General features: G+C 44.1%; 1 protein-coding gene across 1 annotated transcript; it reads right to left on the bottom strand.

Annotated features, from left to right (window-relative positions):
- Window positions 1-28: 28 nt before the first annotated feature.
- Window positions 29-26977, bottom strand: LOC133406498 (unconventional myosin-VIIa). The gene is made up of 46 exons (XM_061684159.1): window positions 26927-26977; window positions 26479-26505; window positions 25858-25959; window positions 25328-25480; window positions 24312-24496; window positions 23309-23430; window positions 22833-22975; window positions 22648-22761; window positions 21902-22055; window positions 21242-21318; window positions 21029-21148; window positions 19503-19642; window positions 18198-18408; window positions 17960-18095; window positions 17074-17249; window positions 16099-16509; window positions 15235-15327; window positions 15057-15151; window positions 14894-14978; window positions 13962-14180; window positions 12791-12997; window positions 12508-12723; window positions 11258-11422; window positions 10199-10492; window positions 9099-9389; window positions 8729-8848; window positions 8485-8658; window positions 7469-7696; window positions 7218-7385; window positions 7033-7150; window positions 6450-6576; window positions 6215-6375; window positions 5969-6150; window positions 5764-5882; window positions 5529-5683; window positions 5291-5444; window positions 5045-5200; window positions 4552-4657; window positions 4371-4484; window positions 4209-4296; window positions 4034-4140; window positions 3028-3213; window positions 2556-2672; window positions 2383-2466; window positions 2191-2310; window positions 29-990 (listed from the first exon to the last, which is right to left on the bottom strand). The coding sequence occupies exons 2-46, from the start codon at window positions 26491-26493 to the stop codon at window positions 898-900; spliced, it is 6801 nt and encodes a 2266-aa protein (XP_061540143.1). The 5' UTR covers window positions 26494-26505; window positions 26927-26977; the 3' UTR covers window positions 29-897.
- Between the last annotated feature and the right edge of the window lie 388 nt (window positions 26978-27365).

Genomic DNA, 27365 nt, shown 5'->3' with positions numbered 1-27365 from the left:
GGCGTATGTCATTTAAATTAAAGTACCGCTCAAATTGTGCCCTAGGAATTTGGGAGAGGCATGAATATAAAACAATCAAATGCAAAACAGTGCTTATGTCGCTAACTAAGCATGCCTTGTGGCCACGTACTCTTACACCGCTGTGCAAACTAGTTCCTTGTGCGCCGTTCGTAACCTCAAAATCCTATATGTCCGTACCGTCGTAAACCGGGGACGTTTTACTTCCTGTCCACGACGCACCCATAATGGATCCCGACCCAGTTGAGAATAACTAGCTTCTTGCCTTTCGTTAGCCATAAGAGGTGCAGGGTGACTCAGCTATGTCATTGTCAGATGTTTCTCTGTACAAGGTACCAGGTGGAAAATGCCAGGTATTCTACTATAGCGCTGCATAAAAGATGTTATTACCTGTAAAAGTCAGCCTGTTGCGTACCTTTCGTCCTCATCAGTGTTCTTCATAAACGGCACTCGCAATTGTATGAGGGGTGAAGGTTTGTATGAGGGGTTAAGGTTTTAAAAATTGATCTCACGTGACCTGAAAATGACGGAAATGCAGAACCCGAAAGCTTCTGGGGCAGTTAGATGATAAATACGGAGGAAAACATTTAACCTTTGTGCGCAAAATGAACGTTTATTTGTCAGGAATCGAATCAGCTCAAGCAAAGTAATGAACGTTATTCAAGGGACTTGAATAAATACTTACTATCTATTCCAGCACTTCCTGCAGTAGAGTTGCGAAACATTCACAGACTATCACATCATATTTCAGTTATTTATAGCATATGCTTGTGATGCCTTGGCACATGCAATAGCTCGTAGGTAAAGTACATATTTATTTTTGAGAATCATTTGTCTCCATACGCGGTGATGAGTCAAGTCGAGCTGGACGTGCAGGCGTCAATTGAAGCGCTGGTTCCTGCTCTGCACCGGCCTCCTCTCTTGCATGTACATGTTGACGTAGGAGGTGATGAGGTCGTCCATCTTGTAGCCCTTTTTGACAAAGACCACACAGCAATTTAATCGGACGAAATGGACACGTACACACAGTAAGTATGACAACATTCACAACATTCCCTCTTGTTTGGAGCTAGTCTAGGTTTTATGGCGAGTCATTAAACGTGACTGCTATTTCTCCACTCACATGCAATGACCAAAAATGAAATGATTCACAGTTTACCATTGTCTGTTTTGTATAAGTGGTTACGATTGGCTGTCGATCAGACAAAATGAATAGCTTGTCTTTGAAGGAGCCTGGCTCAGAAAGAGCTAAAATGAACCTAAATATGCTTCTTTTAACCGAAATAGCTTGTCAGGTGTGGGTTCTTGAGACTTTTCAAAGCGTGACCTAATAATAATGAACATGTAAGTTTCATGTTGCCAAGTGAAACTGGCTTTGGGAGTTGAATTTTCTAAATTGTAGAGTTCGCACTTCCTGTTTTATGGCGAGTCATCAAACTTTGGCGACATGCTCCACACGCAATGGTGGAAACTCAAATTCTTTGCAAACTGTTGTCGCAATCCATCATCTATACATGGTTCAAATTTAGTAGCAATTTGGGCGAAACCTCTCGAACAACCTTGAAGGAAGGACTCCTGGAAATAGCTTAATTTACCCTACAATGTCTGCTTCAAACCAAAATGGCAAACTTCCTGTGTATTTTCAGGCTTGGCTTCTTGAGACTTTTTCATGTGCCTCCACATGATAGTCATCTCAACCAAATTTCATATTGCTCAGGGAAACTGGCTTTGGGGGCTGAATTTTCCAAATATTTTGGTTATTAGAGTTTTCTGTTTCATGGCGAGTATGCCGCCATGCTCTACCCACACGCAATGACAAAAACTCAAATTCCTCACCATTTAGTGTTGGCAATCCATCAATTTTGGTAGCAATCAGACCAAATCTCTAGGAAATGTTTTTTCTTTGACGGTCCCCATTGATTTGAGGGCTAAATTTCCCAAAAATGTGGTGTGATTAGAGTTTTGCCTTTTATGACGAGTGATCAAACACTGCCACTATGCTCAAATGCTTGAAATTTGGTAGCAATTGGACAAAATCTCGAGGAAAAGTTTGTTTTTGAAGAACCATTAGAAATGGCCAAAATGACCCTAAAATTTCAATAGTCCTTATTTGGAAGTCAGAAGGGTTGCTTATTACGTACATGGACAAAAGGGTGATAAAAAAGCTCTTACCAACGACGTTTCGCACAGGAATTTGCTGCCCTTCACCAAGCTGCCAATGGTCATGTGGAAATACGTGCTCCCACTGCACCAGCTGGCAATGCGATTAAACGGGTGGTTCGCCAACACTTCCTACACGAGGGAACAAATACATTAAATACATGGAGGACATTCATCCTCATTCCATTAAAGCATCTGTCTGACCTTGGTTTTGGGGTGTATGATGGTGAGTCCTTGCTTGCTGATGGCAATCCGCACAATGTCCGGAAAAGTTTGCTCGGATGTTTGCTGAAATGACGTCAAACGAGAACACGTCTTCATGGTTGTCACTATGGGAAGCAATGATGTGCGAATGGAGGGGGATGCGAGGGGATCACCTTCACTTCAAAGAAAGCGCAGCCGAACGTTTGCCAGCGACAAACCGCCTTCAGGAACGCCACCTTTGCTTCCTCCACAGTCATTCCCGCTTGTTTGTTGAAAGATGCCACGATGCTCTGATGTCATCAGAACAAAAACAATCAGTCACGTCGTTCCCGGAAACGTAAACAAGGACACGCGCAGCAATGCGAAACAAACACGGATGTACACAACATTGCGGAACATCACCACAGACGCAAACAGCATTGTGGAACTTAAACATGGATGCACACAACATTGTGGAAAACAAACACGGACGTACAGAACGCTGTCGACCAATCAAGTCTACTGGAACACTAATCATTGTTAAAGATGCGTAAAGATCATCTTTAATTCTTCACAGGGAACTCCTTTACAAGATGCACTTTGTCGGAAAGACTGTATGTGCTGCTGTTTTTAAACAGACTCAGCAGTTAAATACCACAGTCGTACCTTCTTCCACTCGTTTTCAGACATGGTCTTGAGCTGGTCACCGGGTATCAATTCCTTCAGCATCTTGGGGATGGTCACAAATTGACTCTTGTCGTTACCGACTTTAATGCGGAAGAGCAGGGAGGCGATTTGGACCGTGTCGTCCTTGGTGCACACGTGGTAGCCCCTCAGGTACTTGGGGACTTCCTGAAAGACACAAACAGCGCAGCAGTACAGTCTGGTTCTAGGAACTTGGTGGGAATTGGAAAAACAAAATCTCTAGGAGGAGTTGGTTTTTGAAGGGCCCCTGGAAATGGCCAAAACTGAGCCTTAAAGCACTTTGGACCAATATGGAACACTTCCTGTGTCTTTTCACGGAGGGCTTCTTGAGACTTTTTTGGGGGTCTACTCACGATAGACATGCCTACCAAATTCGTGTTACAAAGGAAACAGGGTTTGAATTTTAAGAAATGAGCTTAGAGTTCGACCGCTATACTCGAGCTTAAAATGGTTGCTTCATAACCAAATGGCAGACTTCTTGTGTCTTTTTGGGCGTGGCTTTTTTGTGAGTCAAGGCACCCCTGGCAAATTTCACAAACTATGAAGTTTGGGTCTGGGTCTAGGAATTTGGTAACAATCATCTAGGATAAGTTCTTCTTTGAAGAACCCAGGGAAAATGGCCACTTTGAGCCACATTGGTAGCCACCCTGTCTTTTCAGACCTGGCTTCTTGAGACTTTTTTTGTTGGTGCACTCATGATAGACACGTCTGCCATATTTCACAAACACGAAACATGTAGTCTGGTTCTAAAAATTTGATAGCAATCAGACAAAATCTCCAGAAAATGTTTGTTTTTTAAAAAAAAAACAACCTGGAAACAGACAAAACTCATCCTAAAATAGTCACGTCAAACACGTCTTTGCAGGGATGTGGCTTCCACGATAGACACACCTGCCAAATTTCACAAGTACCAACTGTGCCGTCTGGTTCTTTAGTGTTGTGACTTTAGTGTTTCTCTGCGTTTCACCTGTGGGAAGTGGAAGATTAGGTCTGCCTCCAGGTCTCTGCCAGGGATCACGTTGAACCACAGCTTTCTCATGAAGAAGACCAGGTAGGGCATGCTGACCTGACCACCTGCAGAACCCACAAACATGCTCATAAAATGTACATGGAGAAAGTCATCAAGAGTGTCCAAGAATTACCATCTTTAATGCGTTTGGTCTTTCTGGACCAGTCTGTGATCTGCCTCAGACTGTCAAAGAAGTAGTCGCTGTCATTCAGACTGAGGACCTACAATGAAAAACGACTCTTTAAGGCCACTGGAAATTCTTCAGCACGGCGTTAAAAGAAATGTATCAAAGGACCTTGTCTTGCGTCTTAATGAAAATGCTGAAGCCATCGGCTGTAGTCAGTTGCAGCTTGTTGGAAATGTTCCTGATGAGATCCCCGATCTTGGTGCTGGTCGCCACCTCGAAGATCTGCACACGGGGGACACACAGTAAGGTTCTTCTGCAGTGTCAAGCGTGCGAGAGGAGTTTGTCGTACCTCCCCCGTGTCATTGGGGAAGTGGACTTTGTGGAAGATCTGTGTGCTGTTCTGCTGGATAGCATCCACTTCCACCTGGTGTGGCGGAAGCTTCCTGGGCTCCATCCTGCGCAGGGACAGAGACGTCAGAAGTCAATCAAAACCATAAAAAACACAGAAGTTTTACAGTCGGTTCTGAGGTGCTGGTCAGCCTCGGTGACTTGATGATGTAACCTGACGCTAGAACAAGCAGAAGATTCTTGTTGATGAACATAAACATAGATGCAATATTCTGTGTGTGTTTGTGTTTATGTTTATGTTCCACTGTGTTGTGTGTGTCCACTTCAGTGTTGTGTCATGAGCGTCTGTTTGTGTTCCACCATTGGAACTCTATATCCCATGTTTATGTTCACCAACGTTGTTTGCATTAATGTATATTTTGAACCTCCACAGGTCTTGGGTGCTAGTAAACCTCAATAACCAGCCACGAGAACCACCCGGGGCTTTTCCTGACCTCAAAGAGCTCTGCAGTCGTTGCAGGCAGTCAGAGGCCAGTGGCTCTCGGCGCCGTGACTCCAGGAACCGCTGGGCATGCTTCAGAAGTGACTGACTGGGAGGGAAGAGGCCACAGCACAACCACAGCAGCTGCCACCCCTGCTCCAAGCTGAACCTGCAAATGAATGAATAACAGTAGTTCATTGTGATACATGAGGGGGAAAAGTACCAACCCAAGAACCGCAAAAATGTTACTGCACCTTACCGGTTGTTATTGCTGCTCATTTGCTTCATAATCTGGCAGTATATCTCGTCTCTGAGGATCTCTTTTTCCGTGGCAGGCCCAAAGATTTGGTCGGTGAGTTCGAGGGGACTTTGCATCTGCTTGGTTGGGTAATCGCCCATATACTTTAGGATGGGTGCACAGGGAGTCAAGGAAGCAAAAGGAACATTTGGATTCTGGTGATGCAATTTCTAAATTTGTGGGGATGCGAAAAGGATATCGGTGAAGGCCAGACAGGCGTTATGGCTCAGCTCCGAGTTGCCCACCAGCTTCTTAAGAAGAGGCTGTCTGATGGGCTCACGTGAGTTCAACCACAGCCTCTCAGGGGCAGCATTTCGTGACATCACCTGCCGGTTCAAATCCTTTGCGGGCTGCCTATAGAATCATGGACAAAAAGATCTTTCCTGGATCCTCCTGGGGCAGATCAAGGTTGTCACGAACAACGGTCAAATTACCTGAAGTACTCGAGTGAGAACTCCCTCAGGGTAACTGGTGCTATTCTCTCAACTGTGTCAGTGTCTTTTTGGTTGGCTAGTATGGTCTTCCGCTGGTTGGGGGACAGGTTGAGCAGGCTCTGACATAGAGATGGAAAACCCAAATTAAAACAATACAAAACCAGCTCAGAGAAGATGTACTGCATCATCCTGACTGTCTCTGTACCATGACTTCATTTGTGGGTTTGCTAAGCGTCGGCAGGATTAAGATGGCCTCCATGGGAACGGCCCCCGTTTTCCCCGTACGGTCATTTTTCCCTTTTATCCAGCCACGCTGCTGCGAGAACTCATTGTCTTGGAGTATGATGATGAGCTCGCCCTTCTTGAAACTGAGGAACGTTGGGTCGTCTGTCAGAAGGACAGACATCGTTAGGGGTTTTCAATGAACAACGCCAGTGATGCTGTGACAAACCTTGCTTATCCATCTCCTTCAAGGTCACAGCATATTGCGAGCGCTCCGTCAGTCCGCTGAGGAACATGGTGACTAGCTCGGCCATGTCCTCGGCCATGGATCCGCTCAGCATGAAGTCTCCCTTCAGAGTCAGCAAAGACACCGTTGGGCCTTTAGGATCTCTGGATAAGTCAAGATGCCATTAGCTTTTAGGTACGGAGTACCGTCAAATCCCTTCTTGTTTTTTAGTCTCTACCTTGTGCAGTTAACGCCAGTGACTTCTGAGAAAGAGAGTTCCAGGAGCCTCTTTTCTCGCTCATCCAGGAAGGTGAGGCCAGTCCAGTTCACAGCCACGATTAACTTATTCTTTGACAGTGGAGGACCTAGAAACATGCCAAAAGACTTCAGTCCTGAATTATATGTCAACTGCACACCTACAATTTAGGAATCAAGAAGCCTTTTGGATTGAAGATTAAATAGCTTCGACAACCAAGAAGAGTTCAATTGCTTTGATTTAACTTTTGCTGATCACCTGTGGAATGGCCTGGTAACTCCCACAAAGGAGGTAAAAGTTATGAAGATGCAAGGGACCATGACTGACAGGGTCTCTGGAAAAGAGCATTTTCAATTTCCACCACCAAATCCCCTCCAGTGTTGCATGACCAGGAAGAAAACCTGATTGCACCTTCTATACCTGAGGTTCGACTCTCGGCCGGGTTCTTCTCCAGAGTATTCCCAGTGTGTCTGAGGCGTGTGATCTCCCTATCGTTTGAATACAGCCTCTATTCCTCTTTATTAAAGTTCTTTACTCATAGATGTCTGAGTGATAAGAGTCCTACCTGACACTTTCACCAACTCAAAGAACCTGGAGAAGAAGATGGGCCACTTTTCACGGGCGTAGTCCACTATCTCCGCTTTCACCGAATCCACTTTTTGCAGGGAACTTAGGTAGGAACCCTGGCACGAAAGACGCCCAACATCAGACATTGTGGGCTCACAGGAACATCAGAGGAACGTGACTGACCTGAGCATGGGCCGTGCTAACCATTTGAACCCATTTGGCTTCAGACTTGGCCTCCAGCAGGGAGTTGCTGATGCAGCCCTGCACCGCCTCCTTCACCGCCACGCTGCTGTTATCTGAGCCGTGCTTGATATAGAGATGCTTGGCAGCGAGGTGGACACAATCATCTTCCTACGAAGAGTTCATAAGGGAACACAAAAAGTAAAAAGATTGCTGATGGATCATCAGCATCATGCAGGCTGGTCCAAGCTCACCTTCTCCGCTTGGTACTCGCCGAACTTCAGGCCATGGACGACCTGCAGGTAGATGAGCTCCGTGCTAGTCTTGTCCTCGGAGCAGTCGTGCCAGGGCGTGAAGATTTCCTTGCGGAAGAATAGGCGCCAGGGTGCATGCTGCTCCTGCCCGCCGCGCCGCTTCACCTCCTGCTCGCACTGGGAGATGGCATCCATCACGTGCTCACGGCCGCCGCCCATGGCCCACACCTTGGTAACAAGAGTCCACATGATATGGCCATCTTACCTGGACTTTGAACCCAAATAAGCTATCACTGAAAGCAGAGGTGGGAGACTTGAGTCCTGACTTGACACGAGTCAAGTCGCCAGTATTTGGACTTGGGACTTGCTTGGCTAAAACCTATGAAAGACTTTGACTAAAACTACATGACTTGACAAGTCTTTCCTGCTTACATTTGACATTGTCCACAAGACAATATATGCCATTACTTTTGTTTTTGAACTAAGTTTTGAAAGAAGAGTTATTTTTGTGCAGTGTGAGTAAACCTGGCAACCCACCATTAAACTTTGATGCAGAGTGCAGAGTGAAGCGAGTATCAAGGGGGGCGAGCCGAAGATTATTTGGAGTCAAGGATTACGTTTCTGATTAAATTGGGAAAAAAAGATAATGACGAGCAATATTTGCAACTGAATAGACAATACGGAGAGTTGTTTGGAACCATTAAAAAAAAAAACTATGGTAAGTGATTGTGACTGTGCTAGTACAACTATGTAACGCAAGGACAGATACTGAGTGCAAAGTGGCTTATGCACAGCTATACAATATGTTGTGACTGAGCAAGCCTATATAACTTGACTTATGACTTGATAATAATGAATTGAGTTAATTTGCTTGAAATTTAATGGGGACTCGACTTGTTTGAGTTCTTTTTCAACAGTAACATGGGACTTTTGAAACTTGAAGGCTAAGACTTAAGACTTTCTTATAACTTGTACATATCGGATGTGACTTACTCACACCTCTGACCGATATTCACCTTTTCATACAGAGCCACGTAGAGGGAAAAGCCAAACGTGTCTTTCAGTTTGACTTTGTTGGCGAGGAGCTGGCAGATCTCCTTGGATGTGGACGCCGAATCCACGGGAAGGTTGACCAAGCGTCCGTCCATGAGCGTGACAGACACCACCATTGGCTTCTTCGTCTTGGTTGCCTGTCAGATAACAAAAAAATTGTAAACCTGCTCTGTGAAGCTTAGCGCAAAATCGTATCAGTCCCAGTACCTGGAGCTCGAGCCAGGCAGGGGGCTCCCTCCGCACACCGTTGGTGAGGGTGCGACGCAGCCTCTCTGCACAATAGGAGGCATAGCCACTCGGAGCGGAGCGGATGAAACTTTGGATGTACTGTCCCAATAGGAGAGCAGAGGGGGGGAATTAGCAACAGTGGACTTCTAAAGCAGAGATTCACAGACCGAGGCATTCCCGGTTGGGGTGTCCCTGGTACTCTAACATTGTAATGGAAGTCTGGTCTTTCCATACAATAACATTAAATATGAGGATTTCTTCTTCTTCTCTGATGTAAAATTTCAGCATGTTAAAATGGTGTCTCAGAGTGTCAAAATAGCCTCTCAGAGTATCAAAATGGCCTCCTCACCCTTAGAATCTGTTCACTCGGCGCGAAGACACCCAGACAGAGTGAGAGCAGGATCCATCCTCGGAAGTAGCTATTGCGGTTGTTGTTGTCCTGCAACTGCTTGCAGATCTGGCAGTAGATCTCATCCCTGAGGTCGCGTCGGACTATGGCATAGCCCACGATGATGTGCAGCTTCTCCAGAGACGTCAACGGCCGGTCCAGGGTGGGACCCTCACCGATCAGGACGTCGCCACTGTCTTCCTTCACCGTCTCTAGGGTGGGAGCCTTGGACACGTCCGGCTGATCTTCAGACTAATGAGAATACAGACATTTTCACAATGTCTGTAAACAATGAAGCCAGGGTACTTCCAGGTGGAGAAAGAGTCACCACCACTGAGTTGAACTGAAACGACCATTAAACCTGGTTGTGTTTCTGCCCCAAAAGGTTTAGTTTCCCCCTTACACACACACAGACACACACACACACAGTAAATAAACATTAATCCAGCGGAATTTGTGCATGAGGAGGAAAAATCGAGTAGATGTTGTAAATATTTGTACTAAAAATATTGTGAGACTGCATAGTGGTGGACTAGGCACTTCAAAAGGGACCGACGAAGAACCAAACCCCCACCATCAGGTTTGTGAAAAAGATTTTCTCACGGATACAGTATGCATAAAATGTTTGATTGGCTTGTCTTTGAGTCAGTTAGCAAAACAATATGGCGAGCCTGCAACCTAACATCTGCTCTACAGCATGCTATTCATTTCCGAGTCAAAAGAGCACGTCTGTCCCATTAATTTTTGCTGTTAAAATGTAAATTAAGGCCATCGTTTGTTCTCCCTTTTAAGCAATTTACCCCACGTAACATCCATTAATCAACTGACACGTCATATATTCCAACTACAGCGGTATGGAAGAAGGCTAAAATTCTCATTCAAGCCATTTATACTGTTTTCTTAATTGTTCTGCCTTGGTTAGATGACATAGAAGGTTTTGTTTACTAGTCGTGTCACTGAAGCCACCGCTACCTGGACATGTGACAACCTGGTGAAATACTCTATTAACAGGAAACTAACATAGAAAAAGTCTAAGAACAGTTTATAGGTCTTGGTCTCACCTCTTCCATGATAATGGAGGGTTTTCGGAAGCTGGATGAGGATTTGGGGATTCCATTTTCCTGAATGTTAGAGTTTTTCCGACTCCGGGACAGCAGGTCTGTGAAGGTGGAGCCCTTCCTAGTCCGAGGGCTCCCTTCAGGGACGGTGTAGATCTTGGCGTTTGGGGGTGCCTCGCCCGGAGCAGCCCTCTTGTTTCTAGACAGGAGATCTGTGAAGATGGAGACCTTTCTGTTGGGAGTGGACTCCTCCTGGACAGGAGAAGGCTGTGGGCCCTTTTTGTTCCGGAGTACACGCTAAAACAAAAAGAGGTGTATACAAAGGCCCCTTTCAATGCAGAGCCTTTTCAAAATTGCTGTATCAGAGATACTTGTAACCCTGTCTCCGACTTGATGCCCTACTTTGAACCCCTAATCTTGTATTAACACCCTAAACTTCAAGCCCTAACCATGGCTTGAAAACCTAATGCTGTCTTATAACTCTTAACTTGACGCGCTAACCATGTCTTTAAAACTCAAACCTGCCTTGAAGCCCTACTTTAAAAACCTAAACCCATTTTAAAAGCCTAATTTGAAACCCTAACTCTGGCTTCAAACTCAACTTTGAAACGTTAGACATGTTTGAAACCCTAACCCTGGGACTGAACCCCAAATTTGAAACACTAACTTGAAACCTGAACCCGGGCTTGAAATCTTAACTTTAAAACTTAAAAACCAACTCAGGCTTTCGATGCCTCGGGTACTGCCTCCAAAGCCAAGAAATTTGCCGGTCGACTTCAACCTAATTCTGTGTCGGCTCCTTTCACTGGGCATCTTGGATGCCCAGTGTGAAAGGGGCTCATCCTATTCAGTGTTGCGGGGATGCTGAACTCCTATACCCTAGACTGGTAGACAGTCAACCGCAGGGTGTGTATACATTGTAATAGTAAGAGAGTATTCCATAAATCGGTGTTGTTCTTTTTGGAACAAATACAGAATTGGCAGCAAACTGGTTCAGCAGTGGAATCTATCCCAGGCATGTTACAACTACACCACTTGTGATGTATTCCAAAGGCCTTATACCTGATCCAGCCCGACCAAGTGGCTCAGACGTCTGTCCTTTCTGTTGATGACGTCCTGGATGAGAACACGTTCTTGCGAGGAACTTCCCTGGACCTGGAACTGGTTCTTGGGCTCGGGAAGATCTCCCATGAACCTCAGGATGATCCACCAGACTGTCAACGAGGCCTGGTAACCACACAGGAACAGGAACAACCAAATGATGACATTATGAGGGAACCAACTAAACTAGTGAGATGAATGGGGCTGCATTCCAGATAACTGGGAAGTTGCTAACGAGCTATTTGCTAGCTTGTCGTTAGCTCGCCGCTGACTGGTCAGCTGTCTGCTTGTTATTGTCTTCAAAAGGTAGTGTTTAATGCGTATTATGTGTTAACATTTTACATTACATTAGTGTTAGGATTTAAACCGCTTCATTAGCTTCTAACACTCTTACGTTCGATTCTTCTTCCAGGTGCTAGCTAGCACACTAGCCACTTCCTGGTTAACTACCATGTTTGTCACTTGGAAACAGAACATTAGTGTTTTTTTGTGTTTTACATTTGGTTTAAATATGTAAATTGAGATCTAGCCATGAGCTAACTGCTTGTCACTTGCGATCAAAAATGTGAGTGTTTTTCTGTTTTACTGGAGTGTGAAGATGTAGAGTGCTATGCTAGCTTCTCGCGCTAGCCTCTAGTTTGCAGACAACTGGTTAGTTACCATATAGGCAACTTGTCACTTTATGTTTTTTGTGTTTTTTTTTTTTTTTTTTTTTTTAAACATCAGTAGGAAGATATAGGGCGGCACGGTGGCCGACTGGTTAGAGCGTCACCCTCACAGTTCTGAGGACCCGGGTTCAATCCCCGGTCCCGCCTGTGTGGAGTTTGCATGTTCTCCCCGTGCCTGCGTGGGTTTTCTCCGGGCACTCCGGTTTCCTCCCACATCCCAAAAACAATGCATTAATTGGAGACTCTAAACTGCCCATAGGTGTGAATGTGAGTGCGAATGGTTGTTTGTTTGTATGTGCCCTGTGATTGGCTGGCAACCAGTTCAGGGTGTACCCCGCCTCCTGCCCAATGACAGCTGGGATAGGCTCTAGCACGCACGCGACCCTAGTGAGGAGAAGCGCCTCAGAAAATGGATGGATGGATGGAAGATATAGACTGCTATGTTAGCTACTCGCGCTATCTGGCAGCTGGTTAGCTGCCAAGCAGGGAAACTACCGACTTCCCAGCCAGTCTGGAATGCGCTGTTAGTGGCGGAGGAAGCACCAAGACGTCTCCCTCGTCCTCGTGGTAGAGCAGCGGCCGTCTCAGCCTCTGGCGGATGTGCGAAGGCGACGCACCGCCCTGGAAGTACATAGACGCCAACTTGGAGAAGGGGTACTCGTCCAGGTCGTCCTGGTCCTCTTCATGCAGGTCTTCATCTTGAATGGAGATACTGTCAATGTCGATCTCCTCCAGGAGAACCCGCTTGCTCTCCAAAGTCTTGCAAGCACACATAAATGAAGGGTTGACATCAAAGCAGGACTTGGAGAGATTTGTGGGTCCTCACCTCGAACCCTTCAGGCGCCTGCCCCTCTTGACCCCCCACCATGACAGGCAGGAAGCCAAAGATGTCGTCCATCTGCTGGTCCATGATGGACTCAGACTGGGCTTGGGCCTCCATCTCCTTCTTCTGCCTCAGCACGTCCTCAAGATGCTTCTGGCGCTCCAGAATGACCTGACGCTCGGCTTCTTTCTCTTTGGCGGACAGATACATCTACACAAACATATCGACAGATCCATATAAAGATATAGTTATTAATGCCTCACTCATTAACTGACATTCACTGTGAAACCTTAATTTGAAACCCTAAACCTTTGTTTGAAAACTGAACTGTGTCTTGAAACCCTCATTTGAAACCTTAACCAATTGTTTGAAACTAAAACTGGAAACCCTCACCCTGGTTTGACACCCTAATTTGAATTCCTAACCCTTGTTTGAAACCCTTATCCCGGTTTGAAACACCAATCCTGTTTTGCAACCCTTATTTGAAACTCTAACCTTCGTTTGAACTTCTAATCCAGGTTTGAAACCATAATTTGAAACATTATCTCCTGTTTGAAATTTGAATTCTGGTTTGAAACCCTAACTGTGTATTGAAACCCTACTTTGAAATCCTTACCCTAGATTGAAACCATACTTTGAAACCTTACATTTGGCTTGAAACTCTTATTTAAAACCTTAGACCTTGTTTGAAAACCCTAATTTTAAAACCTAATCCAGGTATGAAACCTGACCCCTGACTTGAAATCCTACTTTAAAACCGTAAACCTTGTTTGAAACCCTAACTCTGTCTTGAAAGTCCTAATTGTATCTTGAAACCCTACTGAGTATGCTCCATGTGTAAAGTGCCCTGACACAATTTCTGTTGTGATTTGGCGCTATATAAATACCTTACCTATATAAAAACCCTTACCTCTGGCATACTCTGTGATCCCCTAGCGCTGTCTTGAAACTCTAATTTGTAATTGTAAACCTTGTTTGAAAACACACATTTGAAACCCTCTATGCCAGACTTGTAACGCTAATTTCAAACGCTTTTGTGAAAGCCTGACTTGAAAAGTTTTTTTTTTTGTGGTCTTCGGTTGAAAAAAACTTTTCAAATTGGGACATCTGTGTTATAATGACCTTCAAATACATTTACAATGTGTCAGAACACAGGTGTTGACAAAGGTCATACGTTTCTCTTCATGTTCTTGAGAGCCCTCCTGGCCAGCAGGCCTCTGGTGTGCGCCTGCAGGAGGACCACTGCGTCCCTCTTGCGCTTCCAGTCCTTGCGGGCCACGTAGCCCCTCGCCTGTGCCTGTAGCAAGATGGCCGCCTGCCGCTTCTTCTTGTACTGTAGGTGCATCTGGCGCGACCGAATCTGCGCCTGCAGCCTGGCAAAGCCCTTCTGGACCTAAGATATATCACATGAAGAGTGATAGGATTTCATTATCGGTAGTCAATAGCAATAATACACACTACTCCCAAAAATAAATATTTGGCTAAAATTTCAGGATGAATCAAAAATGCTCTATAACCTTTAAAGGGGAACTTTACCGTTACCGTTCCTCTTGAAACTTTTGAATGCAGATGTCCAACTGTTCAATGTTTCAATTTCTGCACAACTTGTTGTTCTCTAACAAGGAGCTGAACTGCAAACTGATCCGTGCATGGACCAATGCAGTTCCATGGATGTCAATGCGTATGCCTTTTTGTGACTCTTCCAGTCTCTCTCTATTTCTGTGGCAACCTGCTTATAACACGATGAGATCAGCGGTGAGGCTTCAAACAGGATGCTCTCAGGGGGAAAGCGGCCGCTGAGTTTTGAAGTGTCACAGTGTCCTCAGCTGGTAGCAAAAGCAATACAGAGAGACTGGAAGAGTCACAGAAAGTCACAGAAGTGGATGTCCTTGGAAATTTGAAATGTCTCAAACACCTGTTGTGAATTTTGCCATTCAGCTCCTTGTTGAAGAACAGAAAGTTGTGCAAAACGTCCTGAAACTAAGCAGTTGGACATTCACAAATTCAACTGTAACGGTTATAGTGCATTTTAGGTTTCTCCTTAAATTTCATTCAAAACTTTTACTAAGTAGTGTATAATAACAATATAAAGTTCCTTTGACTTACCACCCGGTACACTTGTCTCCCTTTGTGTCCTCGCCAGTGCTTCTGAATGACAAGAGCAGCTGCTTTTTTCTTCAGGAACTGTTTCCTGCAAACAGACGTACAGTAAAAATGACTCAATAAGAGACAGACAGAATTTATGCAAATGATTTTTGATACTTTATACCTGTATTTGTAGCCTCGTAGAACCTTCTGGATCAAAAGTGCCTTGGTGTGCAGTTCCTTCATCCGCTCCACTTCCAGCATGGTGTCGTGGAAGTCCTGAGGGCCATTTGTTGTGATTTTAAAAGAGTTTGTTTTGCTTTGTTTTCATTCTTTTTTTTCCCTTACAAACCACAGTTCACCTTCAGGAAGATCTTTGTCTTTCCTGTCTTCCAGTCGCCCTCTCCAGCCAGCACGGACTCACAGATACTTTCGCAGCATTTCTCTTTGCTTTCCTGTTCACACGCAGTCAAAGAATACTTTAAGGAGCCAAAACCACATCCAGAACAAGAATATGATGGGTTGACTGAGTCAACACTAAGACCATAAGGAGCCAAACAAAGATTTTTAGGACTCTAGACCAAGTCAAGACCAAGCCTTTGAGGAGCCAAGACCAAGAAATTAAAGAGTTTAGGCCGACTCAAACCAAAGACATTGAGAAGCCAATAATAAGTCAAGACCTAGACTTTGAGGAGTCAAACCAAGATGTTAAGGAGATGAGAAGAAGTCAAGAGTAAAATAAGTCAACACCCAGAGTTGGAGACTTGACTGACCAAGATCGATATTTTCAGGATCTGAAACCAAAACAAGACCAGGACTTTGAGGATCCTAACCAAGATGTTGAAAAGCTGACAGTCAAGCCCAAGATGTCTAATCAAGACCAAGACAAAGAATTTGAAGGTTGACACCAAGTTAAACCAAGAATTTGAGGGTTGAGGAGCCAAGACCAAATCAATAAGTGTAAAGGCCAATAATTTGAGGGGACCAAACCAAGTTAAGAAAAAGATCACGGTTGATAGAAGGTTGATAATGAGCCAAGACCAAGACTTTGAGGTGCCAAGATCAAGCAAAGACCAATAATTTTGAGGGGGCACTAGCAATAATTTGAGGAGTCAAGTCAAGACTAAGGAACCAAAAATAAGTCATGACCAAAACTTTGAAGGGTTGAGACCAATAATTCAAGAGGTGAGATAGAGTCAAATCAGAATCAGAATCAGTCCACGCACCTTTCGTGGGTCACAGATGTAGGTCTTGAGAAGAACCCTGTAGCGGTCCAGGAACTCATCAAACGTGTAGCGTACAGGATAGCCGGCTTTGCGGATCCTGATGGTCTCCATCATGCCTGAGTAACGCAGCTGACGCAGGCACAGCTCTCTGTCAAACAGCTGAATATACACACACACAAAAATACACACACAAATCAAATGCGAGAAGGTTCTTGTGCGGTTGTTGTGTATTGTATTGTGTTGTGTTGTGTTGTGTTGTGTTGTGCTGACCATCGGCTTCTTGTAGTCGTTGGGTTTGATGCAGCGGATGAAATATGGCTGACACGCCATCAGAGTTTTCATCAGGGAGTCCAGGGATTGACGGAATTGGCCACTGAGCGTGGGAACCTGCTTCTTGCTGTCGTTGGCTTGCTGTCACACAGAAAAATAGGACATTCTTACTATTACAGTACTTTCACTGAATCAGGTTTAGGGTTTCAGGACAAGGTTATGGTTTCAAATCAGGGTTTATTAGGGTTTCAAACATGGTTTAGGGTTTCATATTAGGGTTTCAGACCTGCATTAGGATTTCAGATAAGGGTTAGAATTTCACATTAGGGTTTGAAGGTATGGTTAATGATTGAGGACGGGTATGAGCCATCGAACCTGGATTAAGCTTTCGAGCAAGGATTAGGGGTTCAAATTTGGGTTTGACACCACATTTAGAGTTTCAGATTAGGGTGTAAAGACAGGGTTATGGTTTGAAATTAGGGTTTCAGGCCTGGATTAGGGTTTCAAACAAAGGAGAGCGTTTCAAATTAGGGTTCAAAACCAGGGTGAGGATTCCAAGTAAGGGTTTCAAATGAGGGATTCAGGCTTGGAATAGGGTCTCAAACAATTGTTAGGGTTTGAAACCAGAGTTAGAGTTTGAAATGAGGGTGAATTCCAGCTAAAGCTGGTTGGCTAGTTGAAGCTTGGTGGCTAATGCTAACTGACCCTTAGTGTGTTCTTGGGTGCGTTGATGACCACCCTGGGGTTGGATGTGTTCTTGGTGCTGGTGTTGCTGGAGGACATCTCGTTGTGGAAGACCATCTTGAGCAGCTTGTTGCTGGACGTCTCCACCAACTGGATGAGGTCTGGGCTCAGGGCGTCACGGTTTTTCTCCAGGAAACCTTTATAACAAAAGCATTGATGATTGCAGGAATTGTTTTATTCGAGGAACAGCGACTTACTTAGCTTTTCCCTTTGGCCGACAGATACATTAGCGCCATAAAATTAACATCAGCAGTCAGAAAAATGCTTTGGATTCTGAGTGAAAAGCACAATTGAAACCCTAACTCTGTCCTGAATCCCTAATTCGAAATCCTAATCCTGGTTTCAAACGTTAATGTGAAACTCTATTGCTGTTCTGAAATCAAAATGTGAAACCCTAACCCTGTCTTGAAACCCTAATTTAAAATGCTAACCCTTGTTTGAAACTATCTAAACCCTGTCCTGAATCTCTCACCTTGGCTTCAAACCCTAATTCAAAACACCAAGCCTTTGATACCCTAATCCAGGCCTGAAATAATAATTTTAAACCACAATACTTTCCTGCAAAACTAATTTGAAACACTGACTTGAAACCCTAGTGCCGGCTTGATACCCTAATTGGAAACTATAACTCTGTCCTAAAAGTCTAACTTGGAACTAACTTTTTGGATTCCCTAATCCACTCCAGAAATCCTACGTTTTAACCTGAAACACTAATCCTGTCTTGAAACCTTAAATCCAAACCCTGGTTTAGAATCCCTAACCCTGTTTGAAAACCATGACTTGAGCCAGACTTTTAGGGTTGGCCTGTCATCCTTCAAATGGACCGCGTGTTAGTTTTTAGCATTACCTTTGGAGTCGTAGTAGACGACGCCTGCGAAATGATTGACTCCAAACTGAGTCTCGTAGTTGTTCTTTGGGGAAATGTAGATGTTCCTTTTCCCATGGACCTGATTCATTTTTTGGAGCATGGTGGTATCTGTACCCTGAAGAGTCACACCCAAAAAATAAAACAACAACAAAAACACTTTGGATCTGATCATGAAACAGGAATGTTAGGACCTAAAAAAAAATGGGTGAATTCGTACCTTGGGGAAGTTGCTTTCTTCGTCTACGAGGGCCAGTATGTTGAGGGGCTTGTTGGCGAGCACGTCCAAGGTTTCTTGGTTGTCCTTGTAGTCGATGCGCTCCCACACGATGCTTTCCCGGGCGTACTCCTCCTGCTCCAGCTTGAACACGTGCTTGACGAAAAACTGCTGCAGCTGCTCGTTGGCGTAGTTGATGCACAGCTGCTCGAAACTGCAATGGTGGGAAGTAATCCAGTACAAATACTTTACTGTACTTGCTGCACTTGAACTAGAGCGGCTCCAACTACCGCAGACAAATTCCTTGTGTGTTTTTGGACATACTTGGCAAATAAAGATGATTCTGATTCTGATGTAGAAAAGTTTTTCAGTACTCATACATTATATAGAGGGGGGCAAATTTTAAAATCATTCTTATTGTTTCTTGATTGTGACGTAATATTCTAGTTTCTAGAGATGGTAAATTTTGGGTTTTCGTTTGCTGTACGCTATAATCATCCAAATTATACATATATATAATTTTTTAAAATAAGGATTTATTTCACTCTGAGCTGGACCTGTATTTCTTTGGTACCGTTCAGGTGGTATCTTGGCGCCAAGGAACTGTTGGCGTGTGTTGAGGAGCTTCATTAAGCCTAAAGTAGTCCATTGTCACCATCTTGTGGCAATTAGAGTACAATAAATCTTTTTGGGGGGGGCATCAATTTGCTCGCGGATTTTCGCTATTCACGGCAGGGCTCAGTCCTAATCGCCCACTGTATTCCTATGTTGGATGTGTGCCTTTAAGGGGTGTGGCTGAGAGAGTGATGCCGGTTAGTCTGCGTGTGAGTGGCTGGATGTGAGTTGTGGGCTACAGCAGCTCCTAGCTAATGTTCTCATTTTGTATTTGTGTGTTTGTCCCGTTCGACAGACGTCTGAAATGCTTCGGCAAATCTCCTCGCCCGCGCGCGAGAGCATTGCAGTTCCTTAATTGCCCCATTTATTTTTTGCACTTCCACTTGAGCTGCGGAAGATCTGAATCTTGCTCGTAGCTCAGAGTTTGGCTCACAAATAAATCACCGAAGCAACAGCATTGTAATTAGAAAAATTCTTAAATTGGGGCCCTCTGACCACTGAACCACTGTATTTATTATTCTGGCGACTTTTTACTTTTAGTTCCTACATTTGCTCACAGATATATGTACATTTCTACTCCTTAGGTTATATAAATAAATATGCTTGATACATTTTTCAACTTCTGCGGATGAATACATGACGTAAACAAAAAAGCTCCGGAATCATTGGACTCTCAAGAAGGAGAACACTGACCTGTTTGTGCTGAAGTTCTCGAAGCCGAAGATGTCGAGGAGGCCGATGGACTGCCTAACCTCGTCGGACTCCCCCGGCGGCTTGTGAATGGCCGCATTGATTTTGTCCACCACCCAAATGAAAAGACGGCCGTAAATAGCCTGGTCGACCGTAAAGAGAATAATTTCTGTCATAAAGTGTGTGCACCGAAGCACAAGAGGTCCACACACACACACACACACACACACATACACACACCCTTGTGATGCGTTCATACACACACAATAAGAGGGCTTGCATGTACTTGTACTCAAAGCATGTTATTGAGATTACCTCTATCCCCTCACTTCAAAACCCGGTGAGAGTCCTCAAGACTTTGAGGAGTCAAGATCAAGTCAAGACTTTAAGGGGTTGAGGTCAAGTCGAAACCAAGACTCTGAGGAAATCAAGTCAAGGCCAAGATTTTGAGGCGCCAAGAAGAAGTCAAGAACAAGACCGGACCAAGTAAGGATTTAGACCAGAATAAAGGTCTGGTATAATTGCATTTGTAGAAATCTCCAAAATGTCCTTCTTGGCAGCAATAATTCATCACATTTTGAGCCTGAGAAAGCACGGCCTGCCACCGGAGCTGCTGAGACAGTTCTACACAGCGGTCATCGAATCGGTCCTGTGTTCTTCCATCACAGTCTGGTTTGGTGCTGCTACAAAAAAGGACAAGCTCCGACTGCAACGGACAATCAAAACTGCTGAAAGGATTGTCGGTAACCCCCTACCCACCATTGAGGACTTGCACGCTGCCAGAACTAAGACAAGGGCGTGCAAAATCCTCTCGGACCGTCTGCACCCCGGTCACCGGCTCTTCCAGCTCCTTCCCTCAGGTAGGCGCTACCGATCAACGCTAACTAGAACTAGTAGACATTCCAACAGCTTCTTCCCTCTTGCGATCAACTTCTTAAATACCTAACCTATAATTCCATTACAACAAGCTGGCAATTTTTTGACTTGAGTTCGTTGTCACATTTCTGTGGGGCCAATTATTTATTACTTGTGCACTCACTGTAGTTGTCTCGCCATGCTGCACTATTTGCATATACTGGCCACTCATGCCAGAGTAGCATCTGCTCCATTTGCACACTGATTGAGGAGTATCTGTAACATTTGCACAACCGACATTGTCCCAGATGATCGCACTACTTGTCACTTTAAACCGCATACACTCCTTGAAGTCTCAGCGCCCTTTGCACAATGGTCATTGCACCGGACTATTGCAATATTAGTCGTTCGAACTGCACTAAGTGCTAGAGGACTCTGCATCTTTTTGCACAATTGTTTTTTGTCAATGTCTTTATGTCCCCAAAGTGTTCTGTAAATTGCCTGTTTGTTGTACTAGAGCGGCTCCAACTACCGGAGACAAATTCCTTGTGTGTTTTGGACATACTTGGCAAATAAAGATGATTCTGATTCTGATTCTGATGGCCAAATTGGGTATTTTGAATCACAGTAATTACATTCTCCAACAAAATCCTACATTTTCAACTTCCTGTTACCTTGACAAACGCGTCCCTGCCGTCCAAGGCCTGTGTCGAGGTCAGAACTTTGCTCACGCTCTCCCTGATGGTCATGAAGGAACGCTGACTCAGGCTTTTCTCCAGAACTTTAGGGTCCACCTGAAGGACAAGGGCAATCACAAGAAGCCTTGTTAACTGTAGACTACTACTAGTGCAACTATTTTGCATTTACTATCAAATATTTCTACTCACCTCCAAAAGTTGGCTGGCCATGTCAAAATGCAATGAGTCCAGGATTTCGCAGCCTTCCAGGTTGTTAACGATGGTTCCTGAAATGGCGGGCAGTATTTTTTTAGGAGGATTTATAGACAAGTAAAACCCAAGAAGAAGAGGAGTGAAGAACAAGTCGAGACCAAGACTTTGAGAGCCAAAACCAAGAATTTGATGGGTTGAGATCAGGTCTAGAACAAGACTGATGGTTGAGATTAGGTCAGGATCAAGACTTTAAGAGGTTGACACCAAGTCAAGACCAATACTTTACGGTGCTGAAACCAAGTCAAGACCAAGATTTTAAGAAGCCTAAGACGAATATCTTGAGGATTTGTGACCACATAGAAACCAAATATTTGAGAGCTGAGAACAAGATTAAGACTTTTAAGAACCCAGACCAAGTCAAACCCACAACTCTGAGCGGTGAGACCAAGTCGAAGCCCCAAATTTGAGAGGTTGAGACCAAGACTTTGAGGTGCCAAGACTAAGTCAAGAACAAGGCTTTGAGGAGCCAATACCAAATCAAAACAAAGATTTCAAGTAGCTGAGACCAAGTCAAGACCAAGTATTTGAGGAGCTGAGACAAAGACAGGACCAAGACTTTACAAACGTACAAACATGCCAGCTTTACGCCTCCCTCACCTTCGAAGTTGACATTCCCGATGTGCAGGATGGCAGCGAGCAGCTTGCAGATTTCCCAGGTGTCGTTCTCGCTGAACATGAGGATCTTGAGGGCCGAGCGGAAGTGAGCGTATTCCTTAATGTCGTCACGACCCTCGCAGGTGGTGCACTTCCCCTGGTCGTACAGTACAAAAGTGCGTGTCAATCCATGGACAGTGGTGGGCTGTAACCACATATGAATACTTCCTTACTGTGCTTAAGTAACCTTTTCAGGTATCTTAAGTATTTCTTTTTCGGACGGCTTATTATTTTTACTTTCTGCGAGTGCAAGCTCCCTCTGCTGACTGTAGAAAGACTATCCTCTTAGCAATATATATAAAAAAGGTGGTACTGGAAATATATATATATATTTTTTTAAATCATTTTTAGATTGTTTAACAACCTGCAGTTTGTTCAAAGAAACTGGAATTCGAAGGGTTAACAATGACACAAACTGATGTTAATTAAAAACTTTAACCAATAGTACAGACTGTCTACATGGCCATGAACAAGCTGAAAGACTCGTAAAACCAAACGTTACTTTTGTACTTCACTACATTTCAGAGTCCAATATATTTCGCCATTTGCTAAAGGACTTGAATCAGTACTTATACTTTTTTTTTTTTTTTAAAAGACAAATATCTGGACTTCTAGTTATGGTACAGGATGTGAGTACTGTTGCCACATCTGTCCCTGGACCAGCAATCCTTCTTTAGGGGGTTCAGTACCATGGTCAGGTAGTTATACTGGGCGGCGTTCCCCAGCGAAAGGATCTTTTTCTGCTCGGCTGGCATTCCCATCAGCATGTAGTAGAAAACATGGTAGTTCCTTTCCTCGGGTGCCTGGAAAGCAAACGTTCTTCAACTTCAGAACAGCTCGGCAGATGTTCTTTTCTAGTGGTTCTGGTGCCCACCTGGCGACACACCCTGGACTTCTCCAGCAGGTACTGCTCGATGCGAGCCCCCTCGATGGCGCCCCCTTTGGTGAAGTTGGTGTCGATGTACTTGCCGAAGCGGCTGGAGTTGTCGTTGCGGATGGTTTTGGCGTTCCCGAAGGCTGCGAGGTATCATTAGAGGAAGTGAGAATGCAGGGTTTTTCCATGCATCCATTTTCTATACCGCTTATCCTCACTCGGGTTGCCAATCGCAGGGTACATATAGACAAGCAACCATAAACACTCACATTCACAGGCCGTAGCCCGCATATGAACCCCCAACCTCAGAACTGTCAAGCGGATGAGCTAACAACTCAACCACCGTGCCGCCTCAAGGTTTTTTTTTCTGTCTATCAAACTTGTCGGTGGCAACCTCTGGTTCTAAAAGCTTCAAAATCATGAAAACTGGAACCTCTTCCTTAATTTGAGCCAGGAAAACCCCTGGTGTGCCTTACCTTCCAAGATGGGATTGGCCTCCAGAATCTGATGCTCAATCCAGGAGTGCTGGCCGCTCACCGCCGCGAGAAACTGCAGCATCAGTTTGGTGCTCTCCGTTTTGCCGGCCCCTGATTCGCCACTGTGGTGGCACAACACACAAAATCTTAATCAAATACATTTTATTAATATAGCACTTCTCACAGAGAGGACTCACAAAGTGCTTCCCATGTTTAAAATACAGTCACAAACAGTATACAGTGAACCCTCGCTATTCTGTGCATTCCAAATAGTGAAAAATCACCAAGTAATTTGACAGGTAACTGAAAAGTTTGTAATTGCCTATAGATGCCACAAGATGGTGGCAAAGCACTTTTTTTTTATCGTTAAGGCTACGGTCTGACTAAATGAAGCTCCTCCCTCTCCTTTCAACATAGTTCTTTGGCAGCAAATATTTTTATTTTAGAAGTTGCCTTGGCCTGAGCAGGGAAACTAGCGAGGATAGGTTTCCCCAAACAATCCGCTAAACAGGCGCATTTGAAAATGCCGAACCAGCAACATGCCGTGTTCACTATCGTCAAAATGGGAGCAGACAAAACCATGAATGATCCTTTCTCGTTCAGAATAAGATAACATCGACCCAAGTTTAGTAATATTTTTTGAGGTGATAAAAGCAGGGGGTTACAGTTCAAAAGTGTTTAACAAAAAGCATGTCAAAAGAAATAAAATAGGACAGCAAGGTTTTTCCAAGTGCATATTTCTAGAAAGTGACCCAAAACAGGTGTCACCTTTATGAGCCAAGCATTCGGTGGCAATATTATTACAGTGGTACCTTGATTTACAAGTTTAATTGGTTCTGGGACCATACTTATTACTCAAATAATCTCAAATCAACTTTCCCCATTGAAATGAACTGAAATGCCATTAATCTGTTCCAGCCCCCCTCAGAAAACAGGTAAAGAGGCGGGGTAAAGAAACTACATTTGTCACTTTCACAGAAAGAACCCAAAGGTTCCCTCCAACCTGATGACACAGCATTGGTTCCTGCGGTTGCGGCGCATTTTGAAAAAGCAGCTGTCTGCGATGGCGAAGACGTGCGGCGGTAGCTCGCCCAGCCGCCGGTCCGTGTATTGGTGCACGTGATCGGCCGTGTAGAGCGGCAGCAGCTGGTAGGGGTTCACCGCCACCAGGATGGAGCCCGTGTACGTCTGGAAGCACACACGATCGCTCGTTGAACAAATTGAGGGATACCTAGTTTTGAAATCAGAAGTCAAAGGTAATAGTTTGTTCAACTGTAAACAAAAAATGCTTGCAATAGCTCAACAATCCTATTTATTATATATGAGAATTTGAGCAAGAATCATCTATGTCAACTTCCAAAGTTGACATTGATGATTTGCTTTCGCGGGCCACATAAAATGAGTCGGCGGGCCAGATTTGGCCCCCGGGCCTTGAGTTTGACACCTGTGCTTTAGGGCCACCTTAGCGCTCGAGTAGGCTGCGTTGATTTGACCCATCAGACATCACTCTGACCATTCACACACGAGGATAACGCAAACGTCAGTTTTTGAAGGGAAAAAGGTTCAGGTCTGAGGGGCAACTGCCTCGACGAGCTGGGCTCTGAGGTGGGTAAGGGACAGGAGAGGGTAACATCTAACTAAATGCTGTAAAATTAGAAAAAATATAATATATTTCTTTGTTTTGAATTAAAAGGAAAACAGAATTTTAGGGGGTATTACATATGCCGCCTACCATAGCAGACAGGTAAACATTGGAGGGAGCGAGTGATGCCCGTTGTGGTAATGGCCGTCCAGCCCAACCGGTGGTTATGTTGACGGACATTTACAGTCTTTTGAACGACACGTGACAAAACGTTTCCTGATCTCACTCCGGTTTCCTTTTCGCAGCAGAGGCTGATCGGTCGCCATGGAGACGAGTGATAAAAACCCCGAGAGAGGGGCAAAGTCCAGAGCGGAGAAGAAAGCACTTCCAGCAGGGCGATTACGTCCCTCCATAAAAGTGGGGCGTGATGGACTTACGTAGATGAGGCCGTCTTTGTGTCGTATCAGGAGGTTCCGGAGGAGACCGGCCTCGTTCAGGTCCCCCAGCCGGATCATGTCGTCAACGCCGTGCACCGAGGTGGGGTGCATGGGCCGCAGACCGCCCTCGTTACGCTTGGTGATCTTGTGTTCCTGGAAAATCATTTTGCCAACACACGTCATCGAGAAGTCGACATATTTATATTTGAATTTATTCGGTAAATATACTGCCGTCCCTCGTCACATTGCGCTTCACTTTTCACGGTCTGATTGTATCATTGATTTTTAAAATTGTCCGTATTTAATTTTACACCGTAGATTTTTCGCTATAATGTGGGACTTTGCGGTGATGATTTTTGCACACAGATTAATGTTACTAGAGACTCATTTAGCGACAAGCCACGAGGAATGAGCGAATAAAAGACAGACATCGTCCAAAGTTTGGGATCATTTTACACTTAAAAAAAGGAGATAAAATTGTTTTAATGATATAGCTAAGATATATATATATATATATATATATATATTACCTTTCCTTCGTCGTCGATGAGCTGAAACTGTCCCGTGTCGGTCACCTTCACCTGGGCTCCGATGGGCACGCCGGCCTCGGTGTCCACCCACACGAACTCCCCCTAATTAATCAAACATCCACAGTGTGCTACACACAACACTACAAAATGGCAATGTGAAAAATGTTTTTTTTGGATTACACGCGAAAAACTAAATCACATGTATACTTCAGGATTCAGCCATTTTGAGGCTGTAATTGTCGATGCATCAACAAAGTACAGTGGTATGCCATTAATCTGTACCAGCTTTGACCCCCCCCCCAAAAACAGCAAAAATGTTAATAAGAGAAAAATAGTACTTTTATAAAAACACAATAATGGCATTATTAAATAGAATGTAAAGAATGCCATTTTTTTTGCTTCATTTCAATGGACATTGTGCTGCTCCTCCTGGTGTGTGCGCCTTGGCCACTATACGTACACATTCAGATATACATGGAGCCGGTCAAAACTCCTCAATAAGCTGCTGTAATATTAGTCATTCTTTGCCGAGGATAACGAATATATGCCTGTGAGTAATGTTATTTATTCTGTCTACAAGTGTTGCATCATTATTAAGTCTAAGAATATTTGATCATTTACCTTGGACAGATGCATCACTGTGGAAATCTGGAAGAAAAACACAATAATCACAGTTCTTGGATTACTTCCGATGTTAACCTATTTTTTTTTTCCTATCAGGGCCCACCTTAGGAAGTCACCTGAGCGATATTTATGATTTCTAATAACACTTCCTGTGAGGTCTATGAAGCGCTGAATCAACTTCGCTTTTGGGACATTTTTGTATGACAAACCCAAGGTGGCCCACCCATAATTTATTGAATTTGCTTTCTTTGGTTTGGTCTTGGTTTGGACTGCAGTATCTTTACTAAACATATCATACCAGTGTAAGCTTTTCATTGTACTGTATTAAATTCCTGGTTTGGACTTGAAGTTACCAGATATGCTAGATATCATCCTTAGTATAGCATAAATTTTATAAACAGTTTATAAACAGTTTACTGTCCGTAATGTGAGTGTCAAGTCTTACCTGAAGGTTTGTTTTTTCCCAATGAGTCCTCCTCGATGCTACTCCCTCAACAACACTGAAGAAGGAAGTCTTTTTTTCTTTTTTTTACAACTCTTCGACTTTGCTCCTGTAGAACCACCCAGTGACAACATAGTACATCGTAGAATCAGCATAGACAACACATGGATACAAAGTAAATAACTACAGCAGTGGTTCTCCTTTTTTTTTTTTAACTCAAAAAAATACTTAATAATACCCTCCATGCCAACATTAAAATACAGTACGGTAGTAGGTAAGTGTTCATCAAAAACATAGCTTACGTTTTATTCCTAAAAATTACTTTATTATTATTATCGTAAGCCACTCTAACATGAACCACAGTTTAAACATTAACACTGAGCTTAAATGTAGGAAAATAAAAAAAAACTATAGTCAAATAACAATTTGATTAAAATGTAGA

Source organism: Phycodurus eques, chromosome 8, assembly GCF_024500275.1.
Source record: "Phycodurus eques isolate BA_2022a chromosome 8, UOR_Pequ_1.1, whole genome shotgun sequence".
Classification (NCBI taxonomy): Eukaryota; Metazoa; Chordata; class Actinopteri; order Syngnathiformes; family Syngnathidae; genus Phycodurus; species Phycodurus eques.
This window is presented reverse-complemented; position numbering and strand designations above follow the sequence as displayed.